This window comes from Callionymus lyra, chromosome 1, assembly GCF_982586985.1.
Source record: "Callionymus lyra chromosome 1, fCalLyr1.hap1.1, whole genome shotgun sequence".
Lineage (NCBI taxonomy): Eukaryota > Metazoa > Chordata > Actinopteri > Syngnathiformes > Callionymidae > Callionymus > Callionymus lyra.
In genome coordinates this window covers 10,833,224-10,853,210 of record NC_141818.1, presented here as the reverse complement: position 1 = coordinate 10,853,210, position 19,987 = coordinate 10,833,224, and the positions used below count along the sequence as shown (strand labels likewise).

Below are 19,987 nucleotides of genomic sequence, written 5' to 3'. Positions count from 1 at the left end.
TTTTTTTTCTATTCAGAATATGTTATTTTGATCTACTGTAGATATTGATGCTCCCACCTCCTTCTGTTAGCAAATTAAGTTGAAAAAGCTGTTGTTTTGTGATGAAATTTTCAGGAAAATTCTAACCAAGAGAGACGAGACAAGAACATTTCGATTGTATTCCGTAGATTCATCTGGATCCTGGAGGTTTTTGAAAAAATCTTCTTTCATTTGTATTGATTCAAAGGAAAACACGACTTATAATAAACCACATCATTTAATAAAACAACTAAAATAATTTTAAAAAAAAACAACTTTTATTTGGATTCTTTAAACAAAATGTTTTCATTGATCGTTGTTTTAGGGTTTCTGGATAAGCCCAGCAGTACTAATGTTGTTGGTGGTCTCTTTGGCAGACTGATTATTATTTATCTTTTTCGATCACATTTTATTATCTTTGTTTTAAGGATCTTATAGAGAAACCTTCAATGTTGTTTTTAATTACTTTTGTCAGTTAATGTGGATCATCAAGAGAGCAAATAAAGGTAACTGGACATTAGTAAGTAAGTAATTTTTATTTATATAGCGCTTTTCCAGACCAGGGTCACAAAGCGCTTAAACAATCAAAACAATATTCAATAAAGTATATACTTTAAAGGGCAAAATAAAACTGATAACACAACAGGAATTCCAGTTACCTTTATTTTCCCTCTTGATAATCCACATTAACTGACAAAAGTAATTAAACACAACATTGAAGGTTTCTCTATAAGAACCTTACAACAAAGATAATAAAATGTGATAGAAAAAGATAAATAATAATAATGATGATCAGTCTGCCGAAGAGACCAACAACAACGTTGGTAAGTAAGAAAGTCATTTTTATTTATAGAGCACTTTTCCAGACCAGGGTCACAAAGCACTTAAACAATCAAAACAATATTCAATAAAGTATATACTTTAAAGGTCAAAATAACACTGATAACACAACAGGAGTTCCAGAAAGTCAAGGAAAAGCCTGAACAAATAAAAACGTCTTAAGATGTTTCTTGAAGGAGTCAGTAGATCATCAAACACAGAGGGAGAGGAAGATCTGGACTTCTATCCTCTGTGTTTCTGAAAATGATTCCACGATACTTGATAATACTTATTAATCCCAGAATTAAATAAAAAGTATTACACATCACTCCATTCTCCACTGGTGTGAAGTGAAGATGCTCAGACTCCTGTTAATCTAAATCCTTCCGACAAAAAGCCTCTAAAATATTTCAAACTGATCTCTGATTTTTTCATAATCTTGTATAAATATAAGAAAACAACGATCAATAATCGATGAACAGTGTTCTGTGTGATTGGCTTCATGAAGAGTAAACGCTTGTTTGCAAACACGGAAGTGAGTCAGGTGGGAGGGGCTGAAGGCCAGCGCACCAACACTACTACTGTCACGGTAAGATGCTGTCTCCCTCTCCCTCTCTCTCTCCCTCCTTATCCTCCGTGTTTCTGTTCTAAAGTTGACTCCAGAATGTGGCCCAGACTGTCGGTCGAGGTCTGGACTCGGCACATAGATTAAGAGATTAACGATCCCCGCGAAGGCTTCGTTAAGCTGCTGCTCAGAAGGTCATGAGCCGCTCGGTGCAGGAGTGACAGCCGCTAGCCCGAGCTAGCCTGTAGCTAACATTCATTCACCTCGACGTCAAAATGCAGGAATGGGCGAATCAGTTATGCGTAAGTAGTTGGTTAGTCGTGTAGCCCGGGCTGGTAACTAAGTGCGTATCAACTTTTAAAAACACACTCTTTGTTGTAAGAGGTGGATATTAAACGTACACAGCCAGGTGTGCTAATGCTAGTTAGCTTGTCGAGGTTAGCAATACAGTAAAACTGTATTTTAAATTAAAGATATTAGTCACTAACGACACTCATGGAGAAACTATTGGTTCATTTGGTAAAGGTTTAACTATTTCAGGTCGTCGTTGAAATACTACTTCAGTACTACTGATCTTTATCAGCGGAGAGTTGAGCAGTCTTTAGGCTTTAGTTGTCGAAGACTTCATGTTACAATACGAACTATATTGTTTGTTTTCTGTGTCGTGACCCATGATTCTTACGTTGTCTTTAAAGCCACAAACTTTAAGTCAATGTTTGTACTGGTGTTGACGTTGCTTTTCTTTGATGTACACGATTTAATTTAAAAATAATGCTGTCCAATATATTCATTATTTTTCATTATTAACTATTACAAATAATGTATACCTAACTTGTTTTTTGACTTAGTTTAAGTTACTTACGTACTACATTTATTACATGTTCCAGATGGATTCATAAAATCTATCTAAACATATTTAACATCGTCTTTTTATTAGAATCATTCATAACTACTAGTTACGTGTCCCCAAGATGTCCCCCACTAACCTGCAGATATTATCTCTCTGTCCTGGACTGACCTTGCATCAGATCTGGGCAAAGTGTGGCCCTTTTGACTGTATTTATGTGGCCCTCATGTGGTCAAAGATCCTGTAAAAACCTACAATGCATGTTCAGTTGTATCTTGCCCTTTAAAGTATATACTTTATTGAATATTGTTTTGATTGTTTAAGCGCTTTGTGACCCTGGTCATGAAAAGTGCTATACAAATAAAAATGACTTACTTACTTACTATTCATCATTATTAGTCTCTAAATATTTTAGTGGGTATTTATTATTGTTATTGCCCCTTAAAAAAGATTTAAAGAGATGGAAAAATAAAAAATATATGTTCATTTTAATGTAGTGACTGCTACACTTGCTTATTCTTTGTCCAAAAAGCCACGTAAATGCCTCAAAAATGCTCGTCTGTAACATCCCTCTTGTATTAAAGCCTCGACATGAGGAATTGTTAAAAAAACTCATAAGTACATCTTTTAAGATTGTTTGTAGTGGAAGCTCTTAGTTTATCAGCTCTTGCTTGAAGTCTTTCCAAAGTATAGACCTTTTCATTTCTTTTCTTAACAATTAATTGTGTTTTTAATACAACATGGACATTACAGAGCAGCAGCAAGGAGGTACAAGTTTGTTTTTGGACCAAGATAAGGATGAAGAAGAGTGAGCCCCAGTTGCTACATTAAGATCAACATACATTTTAAGCTATCTTTGAAAATGATCCAAACCCTTGGTTGAAATGAGGCCGAGTTGAAAATAAGTAAAATTTGAATTTTGGGTGAACTATCACTTTTAGCGGATATAAAAAATCATTTGGGGAAAAAGGGGATTTTATAACAGATCTAATAAAGTTATATACTATACAAAATAATAATAATTTTAGCATTTTCAGCTAGATAGTATACCTTTACTATTTTTTTCTCGATGGCCCCTCACAACAGCATATTAAATGTGTCCCCTGAGGATATTTAATTGCCCATTTCTGCTTTGGATCAATGCCAGAAAATGTTTTAAATAAAGTACATTTTATATAAATGCAGAATTACAAAATAGTATTCACTCACAGTCTAACTTGATAGTAAATAAATAATGCTTAAAATTTATGGTGCATTTAAAAAAGTTACTACTGCAAATGTACATTTCTAGTGTAAAGAAACACAAATGAATAGAAAAGATAACAATGATGTAGGAACTGTTGAACTTTATTTTACTCCAGTTGGCTATTGTCTTGCTGACTAAGAGGATTAGACAGGAGATGGGATTGGATTGTGTTTGCCTAGTCGGACACTTGTTTCCATGTGCTTGCACTTCTTGTATATCCTGTTTTTCTTGAAAAGCTCCCTAAGAGTCTTCTCAGGAAAAGAATTAAGCATTTGTCTGTTGGTGTTTGAAGGAAAATCGACAATTTGGAGCCAAGATGACGGACTCCAAGTACTTCACCACCACCAAAAAAGGTAAAAGCTGTACTTAATTTGACAAAAAGCTTTTATTTTGCTGAAATAGTTTTGGTCTGAATCGTTTTTTTTTCTTTCAAGTATTTCAATAAAAACAAATTGTTGCAGTTTTATGCACTTATAGCGTAGTTGGATTTTCCAGCATGAATTTCTTTTTGGGAACGAACTCAGTGATTTCACTCTTGCTCGAGTGAGTTCTTTCAAAGTTAATCATTTTCAGAAAGTAGCCAAAAAAACTCTGTGACTTGAAGTTTCATAATATGGGTGAGCACGTCACAAGCAAATAAGACACTGTGCCAAAGTAATTAAAATAAATGGATAGCCATGTATTATCACTGTGGAGACTTTGAACATCAAAAAAATCATTATTACCCACAGTGTCCTGCTTTCTTCGATCTTTCCAGAAGTCGTTAATAACGAGAAAAGTTTTTCTTCGTAATTTCTCACTGATCTTGTATGTTTAGGTGAGATCTTTGAGCTCAAGGCTGAGCTCAACAGCGACAAAAAGGAGAAGAAGAAGGAAGCTGTGAAGAAAGTCATTGCTTCGATGACTGTTGGAAAGGATGTCAGGTGAGTCGAGGGAGACAAACGTCTCAAACTGCAGCTGCTTTAATTTGTTTTGCTTCATCGTTCATGGTTGTCTTTCCTCCTGCAGCGCTCTCTTCCCCGATGTTGTCAACTGCATGCAGACCGACAACCTGGAACTGAAAAAGCTGGTCTACCTCTACCTGATGAATTATGCCAAGAGCCAACCAGACATGGCCATCATGGCTGTTAACACTTTTGTTAAGGTACATTTTTTAGCATTGTAATGGTAAAGGTTTAATGTAAAGTACATGCATAACCCATACACTAATTTCACTTTACGATTTATTACGATATATTCAGCTCTAGATACTATACATTTTTACGATTTACCATTTCAGAATGACACTTAATGTTAGTGACCTCTTGTAATTGTTCCACTCTATTTTTGGTTAACTTCACTGAAGCCAAAATGTGTCCAGAAATTAGCTTTTAAAGCAAAAGATTTCATTGTTCCTCTAGCTGCGGAGGATGTTAGAGTGCTGCCATCTAGCAGCCAAAAGTTGCATTGCAATACAAAATTAAACAAACGCTGTATATAATTGCGTTTAAATCTTAATTTTATACACTTAGGATTGTAATATAAACCATAAAATAACTATGAAAAATGTTTGTTTTTTGTGTTTAATAATTTATATCTTTAACTTGAAAGAAATTTGACATATAACAGTGTAAAGATTTCTTGTTTTCTTACAACCCTAGTTAACATTGTATTCAAGGCTCAAACATTAATTTGTCTTTCCTCTACAAAAGACGATAGTTGCAAAATATTATTTGTTTTTCAGGATTGTGAAGACCCAAACCCTCTCATCCGGGCTTTAGCTGTACGTACGATGGGCTGCATCCGTGTGGACAAGATCACAGAGTACCTCTGCGAGCCACTGAGGAAATGTTTAAAGGATGAAGACCCTTACGTGAGGAAGACTGCAGCCGTTTGTGTTGCGAAACTTCACGACATCAACGCACAGTTGGTGGAAGATCAGGGTTTCCTGGATACACTCAAGGATCTCATCTCCGACTCCAACCCCATGGTGTGTCTCGTAAAAGAGCCAGACTTCACCGATGTCTTTTTCTATTTTGTCTTAACCAACCTTCTCGTCCTCAGGTTGTTGCAAACGCAGTCGCAGCGCTGTCTGAGATCGCAGAGTCTCACCCCAACAGCAACCTGCTGGATCTGAACCCACAGACCATCAACAAGCTGCTGACGGCGCTGAACGAGTGCACAGAGTGGGGACAGATCTTTATTCTGGACTGCCTGGCCAATTACACACCCCGGGACGATCGAGAATCTCAAAGGTTGGTATCGACTTTGTTAATCTGTTAATCCCAGAAGACATTTTGACTCACTTCATTGTCCGTCTCTCAGCATCTGCGAGCGCGTCACCCCTCGACTTTCACACGCCAACTCTGCAGTGGTGCTGTCGGCTGTGAAGGTTCTCATGAAGTTCATGGAGATGCTGCCGAAAGACCTGGACTACTACAGCACGCTGCTGAAGAAGCTGGCCCCTCCTCTGGTCACACTTCTGTCTGCAGAGCCTGAACTGCAGTACGTGGCTCTCAGAAACATCAACCTCATTGTTCAGAGACGGTAAGACTCGACTCCACTCCAGTTACATTATCTACTCGTCCTTGACCGGACGTAACAAGCGTGCTCATGTGAAACAGCCCCGAGATCCTGAAACACGAGATGAAGGTTTTCTTTGTCAAGTATAACGATCCCATCTACGTCAAACTAGAGAAGCTGGACATCATGATTCGTCTTGCATCTCAAGCCAACATCGCACAGGTAATTCCATCTACTGTGAAAGCACGGCTATTACACGCCAACACAAACGGTCGTCAAGGCCTCACATGAAGTTATTTCACACAACGTGACGACTGTCCTTCTGATCCACTGTAGGTTCTGGCTGAGCTGAAGGAGTACGCCACTGAGGTGGACGTGGACTTTGTCCGTAAAGCCGTCAGGGCGATTGGCCGCTGTGCCATCAAAGTTGAGGTGGGTGACGGTTATGAAGTAATCAAGCTTTCTACATAAAGCTGACTATTTTATTTGAATTTGTTCTTGGAGCGTTACCAACATCTCATTCAGACCAAGTATAACTGTAGAACTCTTATTTTATCATTTTTTCTTACTTTTTAAAATCTTAATATAACTTAAAATACTTCAATAAATACAAAATACTATTTTTAGATATTGTTTCTTAACCCCCGAAGTAAATAGAAAAAGGAAAGGCAAAAATAATGAATAATATTTAGTTGACAGTATATCTTTTATATTGATAATTGATTTAATAAAATGATGAATCAAATTAAATTACGTTGAATAATATTTTGCGCTTACATCATACCATAATCAAAATTGTCTATCCTTATTTATAAGATTTAAACAATTACACATTTTTTATCTTAATGATTTCCCACCAGACTAAAGCTTGTTTTATTCATCACTACTTTCTTTTGTTTTCCAGCCTCTCACAAGAGTCACATTTTAAATGCCTACCACTAAATTCACTTATCGCCATTTTTTTCTTTTTTGAGTTAAACTGAATTTGTGTTACAGTTTCTACAAATTCAGCTTCCATGTGGACATTATGTCAAAGTTGACTTTTTAAATGTGTCGTCGTCTTTAGCAATCAGCAGAGCGCTGCGTCAGCACACTGCTGGACCTGATCCAGACCAAAGTCAACTATGTGGTGCAGGAAGCTATCGTGGTGATCAAGGACATCTTCCGCAAATATCCTAACAAGTAGGTTCCTTGTTATTAAATGACTAAGTTATTGTTTTGGTTGCTTTAACTTTAAAATGGTTTGTCTCGTAATAAACACAGAGGATTATAGTGTTTTGCGTTCTTCTTTCCAGGTACGAGAGTGTGATTGCTACTTTGTGTGAGAACCTTGATTCTCTGGATGAGCCAGAGGCTCGTGCTGCTATGATTTGGATCGTGGGAGAGTACGCTGAACGCATCGACAATGCAGACGAACTGCTGGAGAGCTTTTTGGAAGGTTTCCACGATGAGAGCACTCAGGTTTGTTGCTGCCTCTGAGAAGACCGTTAACCAGTTAAATAATTGATTAAGAATAATAAAGCGATACAACTTAAACAAGAAAAGTGGTGCTTACACTCTAATGCTCATTGTATAAGTCGTACGTGACTAACTCAGGCCTGCAAGACGGTAGATTCATGTTGATATGGTGACCTATAAAGATGTCGGTGGTAAAGCTAAGATATTTAGCAGAGATTATAGATGTTAAGACTCATGCAGAACCTTTAATAACAGTAAACCAAAGGATGAAGGAAAATCATTTGAGGGGAATTAAATTTTGGTAAAAATTAAAGTTGTTTACCCTGTGACCAAGAGTGCTAAAAGCTTTTAGCCCCCTGTGTGATAGAGTTCGACACCTCTAGTCAAAGTGATGTTCAGGTTTTGAGCTGTTAACATGTGTTACTTTTGTGTTCTGTAGGTGCAGCTGCAGCTTCTCACTGCGATTGTCAAGTTGTTCCTAAAGAAGCCCACAGAGACGCAGGAACTGGTGCAGCAAGTGCTCAGTCTGGCAACACAGGTGAGGATCAACTAAATAGTGGATCAACAACACGTCAGAATTATAAATGATGAGTTAATAGGTACAATGATACAACATGTACACCTTAATTGAAAAGCAAAATGTTCTGGAGCGATGTGTCAGTGTGAACACTGCACACTCAGACTGCTGTCTGGAATTTGTTGCATTGCAGCAGAAATAAACTTCCTTCACCTTTTCAAAGTCACTGCCGGCAGAGATGGATTCAATTTGTCTTTTTCAAGAGGGACTGTATTACCCAGCTTGTACTCCGGATGACTTTAGTTTATGGAGACAGTGAAAAGGTGGTAACTGCTGTACTCCCATCTGTTGCAACAGATGTTGGAGAGAGGGCAGAGGACGGTGAGAGTGCAGCAATAATATTCTCATTATTCCTTCAATGATTTACAAGCTGAAGCAATTTAGTTATTAAGTGTTTAGGTATATAAACAAAGATTTAAGGATTTGATTATAATTGTTCTCTTAATCTTTCATCTCAAATTGTTGAAGTTGTTTCTTTAATTTCATGGCTCATGGTTTTATGTGTGCAGGACTCTGACAACCCTGATCTGAGGGACCGCGGCTACATCTACTGGCGTCTGCTCTCCACGGATCCAGTGGCTGCTAAAGAGGTGGTGTTGGCCGAGAAACCGCTTATCTCTGAGGAGACGGATCTGATCGAGCCCACCCTGCTGGAGGAGCTCATCTGCCACATCGGTACTCTGGCCTCTGTCTACCACAAGCCCCCCAGCGCCTTTGTCGAGGGCAGCCGAGGCGTTCAGCACAAGAGGCTTCCTGGCAGTGCTGGATCGTGAGTCACCCTCCTCTGTCCTCCCTTGTCATTGATCTTCATCGCCTTTTCATTTGACTGTGCGGCTCGCTTTTCTGTTTTTTACATTAACACATTTATTGACATTTCAAGTGGTGCTTTTCTGGTTGTAGATTGTAGGATAAGGAACTGACGATGCTTCAGACATGTGCCTGTAAATGAGATAAGACGACAGTTGAAGAACAGTAAATGTTTCTGTGTCAAAGGATATCATGTTAGATATTCAACTTTTTAACATCTCAGTGTTACTGTCTCTTCCAGAGGGGAAAGTGTCGAGAGCCCGGATCCTACTTCTGCTGCTGGAGTCACTGAGGCGCCCCCTGCTGTCATACCATCCCAGGGAGATCTTCTTGGAGATTTGCTCAACTTGGATCTGACCCCTCCCACCACAACTGGACCACCACCCCCTGTTTCTTCTGGCATGCAGTTGGGTGCTATGGACCTTCTTGGCGGGGGTCTGGACAGTTTGGTGAGTTTTTAGATCCAACATTTCATCACTGTTGTGTTTAAAAACTTGATAATCTACGTGGCATCTCGCTGGTTTTTGCTTTGCTTAAGTTTGTCTCTGCTCCTCTTTATTGAAATACTCTGCACTTTGTTTCTGCCTAACACGCTTTCTCCTCTTTAATTTGACTTTCAAATATCTTTCTCTCAATGCTGCACCTTCAGATGGGAGATGAATCAGAGCCGGTAACTACATTAAGGGCTAGGGAGCATTTTGTCACCTCCAAAATCAGCATTTCTTTGCTTAAAACGACTACATTCACTTTTATACTTTCACCATGTCAACAGCAAGAATGTTAAACATATCCGGTTTCCCATCTCAACGGCCTGTACGTTGTGTTTCATCTTTCAATCAGCCGCCTATTCCTTTGCGGACGGACAATCAGTCTCCACAGCATCAGTCCCCATCGCCCCCTGATTACAGCCCCACTGAGGTTGGTCAAGGGGGCTGATAAAACCAGCAGCAGAGTCTGCCTTTGTCCGTTCCTGTACCACCTTGTTGTGTGCTCACCCCCTACATCCGAGCTGTTTGTCCCTCCCTCCTCGTAGACTGTGTTTGGAAAAGGTCCACCAACATGACTGAATCTGGATCATCTTTAAAAAATGTTGACTATCTCAATTACCAAGATACAAGTTACTGTAAATTCTATTCACCGCTTTACAATATGGACTTGTGACCAGATAGAAAAAGCATATCTTGGATCAGGGATGTCAAGCGCCAAATAAAATTTATTTTGATATTGTTTTTTCAATCTTTGAGACTAGAAATCATTGTATTTATTCACCAAACAAATTCAAATTTTACTGAAATTGTTGACTCCATATCTCTTCCCCTTTCTTATCTTCAATCTTTATCCATCAACATAAACATGAATCAACTTTGAATTTGAGACAATCATCTGGTGGGCAACAAAATGATCTCGCGAGGTGGATTTTGCACCCGGAACACTTTGACTATATTGACTAAATATACAAGCTTCCCTCTCTGCTTGCTCTGTTAGTTCACCTACTCACCCTCCAACCACTCAGTGCCATTTCTAGATCCTCTCGTGCCTCCTTCCAGCTTTTGTTAACCTTTTGTACAAAAAATAACTTTTTTTTTTTCCTTTTTCCTTCTCCAGATAGGAGGAGATCTCAGTGGAGCCCCTGCTGTAAGTAGTTTTTCTGACTTCATTATAAATACTCCAGGGGTTCATAATTATAAGGTCATATTTTGTCACAGATGCCAAGCGGGTTTGGTGTCCTTCCCCCTGCTGCTCCAGCTGCATTTGCTCCTCCAGTAAGTGGAGGTCTGGATGATCTGTTCGATCTTGGCGGTGGAGTTGGTATGCCCATCGGCAACTTCGTCCCCCCTAAAACGGTGAGATTCGCACAATTTTTTTTGTGTGCTTTCACTGTTAATTTGGGCCTTTTTTTGTCCAATTTTATGAGTTGTTTTATTTTAGAAATCTGTTTAATCTTGACTATATAATCAAATGTATATAAATCACACATGGGCCGTAAGTTTGAGACCCTTGGTATATAAGCAACATGCCAGTAAATTAAATAGTGGAGCTTTAATATTTTAAATGACCATCAAATGCTCTTGAAGGTTTATGACATTATTCCAAGTAGGTCTTTAATATATTGTTTTAATAACCGTCCACTGTGTTAATAGCATAGCATGTGTTCATGTACTGTCAAATAATAAAGTCATTTTAATTTGCCAACTATATAAGAAAAATGTAACTCCATCTGGGCTGTGTGAACTCTCTTACACACAGATTAGAACCCATTTCATTTAGACTAATGGTTGGAAAGTAAAGCAGTGTTGTAGTTCCTTTGTTTTTATATTTCATTATCATGTATGATTCATATTTTTCATTATTTTACTCCAGGTTTGGCTTCCAGCCATGAAAGCCAAGGGGCTCGAAATCACCGGGACCTTTGCCCGCCGTGCTGGTGTCATCCAGATGGAGATGACTCTCAATAACAAGGCCATGAGTGTCATGAGTGACTTTGCTATCCAGTTCAACAGAAACAGGTAACAAACTATTGATAAACAAATGGGTATTGATTCTTGTTCTTATTCTCATTCATCTTCCTCCATAGCTTTGGTTTAGCTCCTGCTGGCCCACTGCAAGTTCTCACTCCCGTCAGCCCAAACCAAAGTATCGAAGTCTCTCTTCCTCTCAACACTGTCGGCCCAGTCATGAAGATGGAGCCTCTGAATAACCTGCAGGTAAATTATTGAAAATCACTTGTCAATGTGTATCTTAAAAGGGCTCAAGGTGTATTTAGGCCTGCCTGTTCTTTAAATATGCTGCTGAATTTCTGGGAAGGCTTTGAAAGATATTCACATGGCGGAAATGAAAAGGAAGCGGTAGAGTACGGCTCTATGTTTGATGAGAGCACCTCTTTTAACCAGGCACAATAGTCACTAAATGCAGCTGAAGGAAGGAGATAAGAGCCTCCAGAGGGATAGGAGTGGTTCGGGCATTGATTAGAACACAACGGACCACGTGGTTCTTTATTTCCCTGGCCTGAGCTTCTCCTTTAATGTTTCTACTGTGCTGCCTCTCAGCCTCACTTTAATGGACCATTTTGCGTTCTATTGAAGGCTACTCACTAGGATTGCAGTAGGTCTGTCTTAATGTCTCTCGGAGGGAATTGTGTTGTACTGGTTTCCATCAAGCTCTCTTGTCCATATTGAATGGGCTGTTTTTGATACTGGAATTCTACTTTGCTTTATTTTCAAACATGTGTCTTTTGTGTGGAGATTGGTCAAACTGTCCAGCCAAGTCATTTTGTTTGGCCGTTTACAGATGGTTCAATTCAAGGTGGAGTCATACCTTGATATGATAAAGGTCCATTGTTTAGGATGAGGAACACAGATCATGGATGTAAACATTTAAACAGAGACTCGCATTTGGAATGAAAGTGCACACACCTGAAGTTTTTCATGACTACCTTTCAAAAGATTATCTTAATTTAAGTATTCATGATTCTGTGCTAATATTCAACAGCACTGTATCGATTATTTATTTAAGTAAATGTATTTTACATTAAAATTAATATGCAAATATTCACAGCCTTTGTTAGTTTTCATTAACAACCATCAAGCTGGCAGTTATTGTTGGGTCCTCTACACCAAAGCAACGGTAAAATCCAGCTTGATTCCGACAAAGACTGAGGATGAGAGGATACAGCAGACTTCAGCAGCTTTAAAAAGTTAACCTTTTAAAATGTTTTGGTTTTAAAACAAATAAAAACAAAGTCATGCCATCTGTAAATGATTCAACGCCTCAGTGAAGTACCCAGGCAATACTACTACTGCTAATATATTGTTGTTCCTATAGTATCACAATATATCTTTTGTTCCCCTTGTTTCGTATTTCACAGGATTCTTACACACCCCTTAGGTTTATGTTTCTCTACCCACTGATCATACAAACATTTCTTAAGAATGTTCTTATTAAAAATTTGGAAATAATAACAGTGGGAATGAGATATATTTTTGGGAATTCTGCAGTTTCCCAAGTTAACATGTCTGATGAATAAAAAACTAAACCAACTTGAAATTAAGAGGTATTTTGCATTTCCCAGCTAAATGGGAAGCTGTGTGTGTTCTCCGTACATCTTGCAGTGTTGCTTCTAGTCCTACATCACATCTAAAAATAAAGAAGACACTCTTTAATTATTCAGGAAGTCTCTCCTGTCGCCCAAATTCATTGTTCCTCTCTCAGCTTGTTGTTGCTCCAAAACCAATTAGTTCTGATGCGCTGAGAACTTGTTCCATGTCAAATCTTTGTAGTGCAAATACATATAGAGCCTGAAATTACAACTTATTTTAGTGGTACTACGACGCTTATTGCAATGTGGTTTAATGATCTACTCGGAGCCGCTTGAGTGTCAAAGAAGATCCATTCCCAAATGGATGCAAATCTCCTGCTTAGTAACCACGACACACGCGCCAAGTGTTTCAGTTTCATTGAAAAACACTTGAGAAGTAATTACTGATGTGTTTCCTCTTGTTTCTCCTCCCGTCATTTCCCCGACTCGTCGTCTTCTGCCACGCTCGGTGTAATGACGTCTGCAGGTGGCTGTTAAGAACAACATCGATGTCTTCTACTTCAGCTGCCAGTATCCAATCAGCATGTTGTTCGTGGAGGACGGAAAGATGGGTGAGCATATCTTACTGCCTTTCTTCTGCCCGTGAAGTCTTCTGACGTCTGTAGTCCAACGTCAGCCTTGAGAATGTCTCTTTGAAGAGATGTTTTCTGTGCAGACAGTGTTCCTGACGACGTTTGCTGACTACATGGTTTAATTTGAAGACTTAGCCTAGGAATTGTCATCTGAATCGCTGGACGTTCACTTTACATCTTTTTAAATCTTGATTAATTAAAACTTATTTTGCATTCACACACATGTATATTTGTAAACAAATAAAGTAATTGTAGGAAAAAAAACAAAGCGATTGAGGTCTGGTATAAATGGGAAACGAACCATATTTCTGGCGTGAAGTCAAATAGATGAATTGGAATCAGAAACAGAAATTTGTTGTGGTGGCTTTACAGAAAATAAGAATAACAAAATGAAATGAATACAATAATTACCATAAAGTGACATATAAATAAATAATAATAATTTATAAATTTCATTATGACTTCTTGATCTGGACAGCAGATGGATAGAGAAAGTTTGCTCTCATCCTGGCCTCAATCTCAGCCTCAAGTTGAATTGATGTCTTTTTTTTTTTGTTGCAACCAAAATTATTGAGCGCTTCAGGTAGAACTCCCTGGTGTCGGCCCTCAATGGATTTAAACCCGATGCCTTCAGATCTCGCATCATTACAAAAATGTGTGTCGTCATTAGGCCTAAAGCACAACGCCTTACGGTTGGTAGAGAGAAATAAAAAATAAAAAAAATGAAGAAAACTCTCTGGACAGAATTCTTGTTACTAGTTAACAGGATCTGCCATATTTGGTTCAAGTTATCTCCAGTGATGGTTCAACTTCTTACTTTTGTGACTCTTCTGATGCTTACATTGAATATATTTTCACAACAACTTTCTGTTAATCCACAGAACGACAAGTGTTCCTGGCAACATGGAAAGACATTCCCAATGACAACGAGTCCCAGTTCCAGATCAAAGACTGCCACCTTAACTCAGGTAAGGGGGTGGGGTGGGGGGGGGGTACAAAGCTTGCACTCTTCGCTCTAATGTGCAGTCTTCGCCACCGAGGCTTCGGGCGCTGACGGATATCGTACCTCGCTAATCAGGCAAATTGTATTTGATGAGAACTCACCAGCCGCCGTCCCTATTTACATGAGATAATTAAGTTTCGCACAAGCGCGAGTGCAGTTTGAGAATAATTCCTGTCGACACTGATCTCATTTCTCATTGGTGAACAAAGAGATGACGATGTCGTGTACCGGCCAGGTGCCAGAGAGGAGTTAAGGCTGAATAGAAAAGTACTTTGAATCGGTGGCTGAGTCATCGCTGCATGTAAAGGATTTTCAATTGCATCGCAATCCATCATCGGCATCAGCAACTTTTATTGGCAGTGTTTAAACACAACATAGTTTTTTTTTGTGGTGTCAGTAGAGAATATTGGAATGAAACAAGATGACACAAAATAAGCAAAAGAAAACAGAACCAAGCAGCAGTGTGTATCGTTGCATTTTAACCATTTTAACAATTGATTAATTATGATGATAAACTTTTTTTTTGTTCCACTTTATTGTCTGTTCATGGTTTATTCATGTTTTATCTCTCATGCTGTTACAGTTCATCACTGTCTTCACTGGGCCTGTGCTATAGTGAATGTAGGGAATAGTTTATCGTTGGTGAAAAAAACGTTTTTATGTCTTATATTTACCCCTCTAGACATGAAACTTTCATCTTAATTATTGATACGCTTGCCCAGATAAATTATGATTCATATTTTGTGTTTTTAAGTGTGTTAATAAAAATAAGCATGTTTCCGTGAACAGACGCAGCCTCAAACAAACTGCAGGCCAGCAACATCTTCACCATCGCCAAGAGGACGGTGGAGGGTCAGGACATGCTCTATCAGTCCATGAAGCTCACCAATGGCATCTGGATTCTGGCCGAGCTGAGGGTGCAGACAGGAAGCCCCAACTACACGGTGAGTCCAGGATCCTGCAGATCAAACATCGTCCCGTTACGTGGTGGTTACAGCGAATCAAAGTCGCAGTTTGTCTTTATTAACTGAGTCGCGTTAGCTTCCCGCCTTAAACTATCTTGTCTCACAAAATATTGTTTATATTCAGCGGCGTCGAACCGTGTCCTGCTCCGATTCTCCACATCAGTGTGAGAGCCAGAACATTTGTATGCTACATTGAACACTTAACCCCGTGGCTTTGTTTTTTGAGGGCAACGCAACCATATAAAAATGTTCCAGCTGCTCTGGTAGTCACATTATTATCATGGCCCATTGCCCGCTCTGCTCACAATAACAAGAATCCTTTGAGCCCCTGACAATCGTGTTTTATTAGGATGGAGAGTCCCCGTGTTCCCGGCTCAGTGCTCTCTGGTTCTGGTTAGTGACTCTCCACTAGTTTCTGTAGTACAGCACGAGGCTGTCACTTATAGGTTTAGTAATGAAGGAGACGATAATGTGAATCTCTTTGGAGGAGCTGAGCAGCAAATGACGGATATGAGATTGTTTTTTTTTGAGCATCCGATACGTTTGTAGAATGTTATGAACATCCCTGTCACTCAACATAGATTAGTTTCTATCATAATCGAGTCCTTCATCACATCCAGGGACATGGCGTCCGTTACACAGGTTGATGATGGAACTAGAACAAGAGTATAAAGCATCTTTCTTAACACCATTTATCTACTTGGGTAGTAGTGGTTTGAAACCTGTAGCCTGAGCTTAAAGTTGTAAATGAATGTCATGGTTCAAGATGAGGGGGGTCCCCCGACCTCTTTTCTTGGACCGAGGACTCGTTTTATTCGGGCACTGAAGCACTGAAACGAATGTTAAGTGGATGATAAATACAATTCACCATAAGGCTGAATGAGTGGCAGCTCTGTGCCCGTTTCTGTGACCCCCACGTATATTTATTCAGCATTGGAATGAGACGAGTGTCTTACTGCGTCAGGGGGCTCAAGAGATCGGTACGCCTGAGAAAACCAGGTCATGCTATAGAAAATAAAATGCCTTCCAGACTCTTGAAAAATGTATACAATAACTGTCATTAATTGCCCTGTGCTTTTACCCAGATTTTTTTTTAGACGTATTGAATCTGTGTTTATGTCTATAATCTCTGTCTGCGTGGACGTTCTTGACTCCGCCCTCCTGCTCATTCATCGAATCACTTCCCTCACGTTGGTCTTCTGTCAATATCATCAGCAGCAGCAGGTGCAGGACGACGTCCTCACCGACCCCATCTTAGTCAGCACTTTTTTTTAAAGCCTTGTTTATTTACTCGACCTTCAAGCCACCTGCGTCCACTGTCGCATCATTACCCAATTTACTGATGACAAACTCGCAGGGATGACGTTTTACTGTTTTCACCTCCATAAATCATTGACTCGAGCAGTGTTTTAATCACAATTCCTCATCAATATTCAACCTTACTTTTTTTTAAATTAACAATTACAAGTCAAGTATTGGATTGATCCTTGTATCGTTGTTTACTGGAATACATTTCTTTAAAATAAGTGTCATGGTTGTTCCTACAGATAGTGTATCCTTCTAGACACTCCACACACTCCACACACTCCTAGTCAATTACTATGACTGACATTTTGAGGTCACTCGTCGCCTTCCTCTCTTCTGATGCTTCTTTTCCTCTTATTCTGTATGAAATTCTTCCTTCACTGATGATGGAGACTTTTTTTGTGAAATGATTTGAAGCTTCTATTGAAGGGTGAATGGAGAGAAGGAAACGAAAAGATGAATTTAATCCAGCGGTGGAATAAAAAGCGAAATAACAGACGCATGGAATATTGTCGCTAATATTTCTAAAAGGCTTAAAACTTACTGTTGTTCATAAATGATGGCTCTGTGGCCTCCTTAAATGAATCTTTGGAGCTTGTTTTCTGATCAATAAGTGATGAGAATCCTCGTCGGGGACCAGTTATTTTCTGCTCCCGCCTCCTAAGTTAGTCCGAGTCTGGTCGCTGCACCTCCTCGCTCGCTCCAGCTGGCCGGGCAGTTTGAGGGGAACTATTTTTAGGTCCAGCGTATCTGTCGCCTCGTGTTTGCCTCCTCGACAGATCTTTTGCTGCTTTTCTGCTGAACCCGCTGGAATTTGTAGATGCCGCCATGAGAAAAGAGCGCTTGATAGAAGTCATGTGACTCTGCGTCTGGTTTGATGGCTGCTGTGACTGTGGTGTGTGTGAGCTGCAGGTGCTTTGATCCCAGACTCTGTGAAACTGAGGTTCTTCAAGGTGCGAGTCCAGTGAAATGAAGGGTTTCTTAATCAAATCCATGAACAATAAATGAAAAAACGATGCACGTGTGTGTGTGTGTGATGTCACTTAAATATCCCACCATGTGGTTCACAAGTGTGCCTTCCATGTGGATCCATGCTGGCCTCGCAGCCTCATGCTCCCTGCAGCAGCAGCATGCATTATCAAGCAGCTGATCTCTCCTTTATTTGCCTCCTCCATCATCTGCATGTCTTCCACACGGAGACTAATGATGGCCGGATCACATTTCTTTCATTTGTGGAAATGACATTTATGTCAAATGAGTTATTTCTTGTAAGTGCTTCAGAGGATTCAACACTTCAAGTCTTTCCTTTTTACGAAGATTAACTACATTTCAGGAAAGGATGGAATCTTTATTAACTGTGACACTCCTCTTCACGCTCCTTTTCATTCTCCTCATCATGCTCCACCTCATCATTCTTCTCTTCTTCAAGCTTCTTTTTCATTCTCCTCCTCTTCACGTTTCTTCTTTCATTCTCCTCTTCTTCAAGCTTTTTCATTCTCCTCCTCTTCACGTTTCTTTTTTCATTCTCCTCTTCACGCTCCTCCTCTTTATTCTCCCCTTCACGCTCCTCCTTCACGCTGCTCTTCATGCTCCTCCTCATCATTCTCCTTATCATTTTTCTCATCATTCTTCTCTTCAAGCTCCTCCTCATCGTTCTTCTTCTCTTCATTCTTCTTCTCTTCAATCTCCTCTTCATTCTTCTTCTCTTCAATCTCCTCATCATTCTTCTTCTCTTCAATCTCCTCCTCCTCGTTCTCCTCCTCCTCGTTCTCCTCCTCTTCATGCTCCTCCTCCTCATTCTTCTTCTCTTCATTCTCCTCCTCATCGTTCTCTTCCTTTTCATTCTCCGTTTCATTTTCCTCTTCATGCTCCTTTTCATCAAACTCCTGCTCCTCAGGCTCCCCATGTTCCTCCTTCACGCTCCTCCTCTTCACACTCCTCTTATTCACGCTTCTTTTCATTCTCCTCTTCAAGCTCCTCATCATTCTTCTTCTCTTGAATATCCTCCTCGTTCTCCTCCTCTTCATGCTCCTCCTCTACATGCTCCTCCTCATCATTCTCCTCCTCTTCATGCTCCTCCTCCTCTTTCTCTTCCCCCTTTCTTACTTATCATTCCCTCCTCCTCCACCTTCCCATTTCCTATTTTCTTCTCATTCTTCTTCAGCTCCTCCCTTCGTTTTCTCGCTCCTCTTCCATCTTTTTAGATTCAGGGAGCATCGTATCAACAAAACGATTTCAGACGAATGACTGGAATCTCTCTTGACATGTTTGACCTTTAACCTTGACCTTGTCTCCCGCCCAGGTGTCTCTGAAGTGCAGAGCTCCGGAGGTGTCCCAGTGCGTGCACCAGAGCTACGAGGCCGCCCTGAAGAACTGAAGAACGCGCCGCCGTCCACGACGAGCCTCCATACAGACCATAATACCACCACCACATCCTCAACGTGTTCGTCTGCTCGACGTGGAAATTATACTTTAGCGCTCGTCGTCGTCGTCACCGTCCTGCAGCCACCGGTCTATTTTTAGAACCAGCCGTCAGCAGCTGGATCAGCATATTTATTTTGTCGTTTTAATTTCTGCGTTTGAAGAGCTGCTGCGTCAATCAAGAAGGAGGACGTCTCTGAAGCAGCGGCTCCAGTATTTGTCCGACGCGTCTCACGGTCTTCGTTTCTGCTCCCCATCCTCTTACTGGTGGCTTCATAGTCGGAAGCAGCCGTTTCTTAGTCATTCCATGGTGTGTCGTGTGTGTGTGAGAGCATCAGGTGTGTGAGGGTCCGTCAGGCGCCCCTCGTGTCAGTGACTCACTCAGGACCGTCACCAGAATCACCAATGAAGGCTGAACCATGATGAAGTCACAGGAATGTAACCGGTCGGTCACTGAAGGCGAGTCCGCGGCCGTCGTTCGTTCGTCAGTCATGTCGGTTTAATCACTCGTGCTTTTGTTGGACATGATTTGATGTCTTTGGAAAATAATAGAATTATTAAAAACTGGATATAATCAACCTTTTGCTTTTTTTGTCTTTTGTGAAACGCAACACCAGGAAGTCTCAGGAGAAGATGAGATGCACAAAACTGTTCAAAATTTAAATATATTTTTTGATAAAATGCAAGTGGGGAAAAAGATGCTCAGGAAAATTTTTAATGAATAAAATAAATGGAATAAAAGTTAAATGATAAGGTGGGCCTGAGAGAATATAAGATTAACAATTA

General features: G+C 40.0%; 1 protein-coding gene across 3 annotated transcripts; it reads left to right on the top strand.

Annotated features, from left to right (window-relative positions):
* Positions 1–1,393: 1,393 nt before the first annotated feature.
* Positions 1,394–19,779, top strand: ap1b1 (adaptor related protein complex 1 subunit beta 1). 3 transcript variants are annotated; one of them, XM_087792724.1, is made up of 23 exons: positions 1,394–1,426; positions 3,788–3,848; positions 4,313–4,418; positions 4,504–4,639; positions 5,219–5,464; positions 5,539–5,729; positions 5,800–6,021; positions 6,099–6,219; positions 6,334–6,429; positions 7,064–7,179; positions 7,293–7,458; positions 7,895–7,993; positions 8,542–8,801; positions 9,081–9,288; positions 9,489–9,509; positions 10,445–10,474; positions 10,546–10,683; positions 11,201–11,346; positions 11,415–11,544; positions 13,402–13,486; positions 14,389–14,475; positions 15,300–15,454; positions 19,083–19,779. In XM_087792724.1, exons 2-23 carry the CDS (start codon positions 3,812–3,814, stop codon positions 19,155–19,157), a joined length of 2,871 nt encoding a protein of 956 aa, XP_087648850.1. In that variant the 5' UTR covers positions 1,394–1,426; positions 3,788–3,811; the 3' UTR covers positions 19,158–19,779. The 3 variants fall into 3 exon arrangements, with proteins under 3 accessions (XP_087648850.1, XP_087648834.1, XP_087648841.1); XM_087792708.1 differs by lacking the exon at positions 1,394–1,426 and adding an exon at positions 1,531–1,704; XM_087792715.1 differs by lacking the exons at positions 1,394–1,426; positions 9,489–9,509 and adding an exon at positions 1,532–1,704.
* The last annotated feature ends 208 nt before the right edge of the window (positions 19,780–19,987 follow it).

What these genes read in the sequence shown, in the direction of transcription:
- ap1b1 (XM_087792708.1), top strand. Translation starts at nt 1,678, where the DNA reads ATGCAGGAATGGGCGAATCAGTTATGC. An exon ending in GACGATCGAGAATCTCAAAG is followed by an intron (nt 5,730 to 5,799) that starts GTTGGTATCGAC and finishes TCCGTCTCTCAG; the next exon opens with CATCTGCGAGCGCGTCACCC. An exon ending in ATCTCAGTGGAGCCCCTGCT is followed by an intron (nt 10,475 to 10,545) that starts GTAAGTAGTTTT and finishes ATTTTGTCACAG; the next exon opens with ATGCCAAGCGGGTTTGGTGT.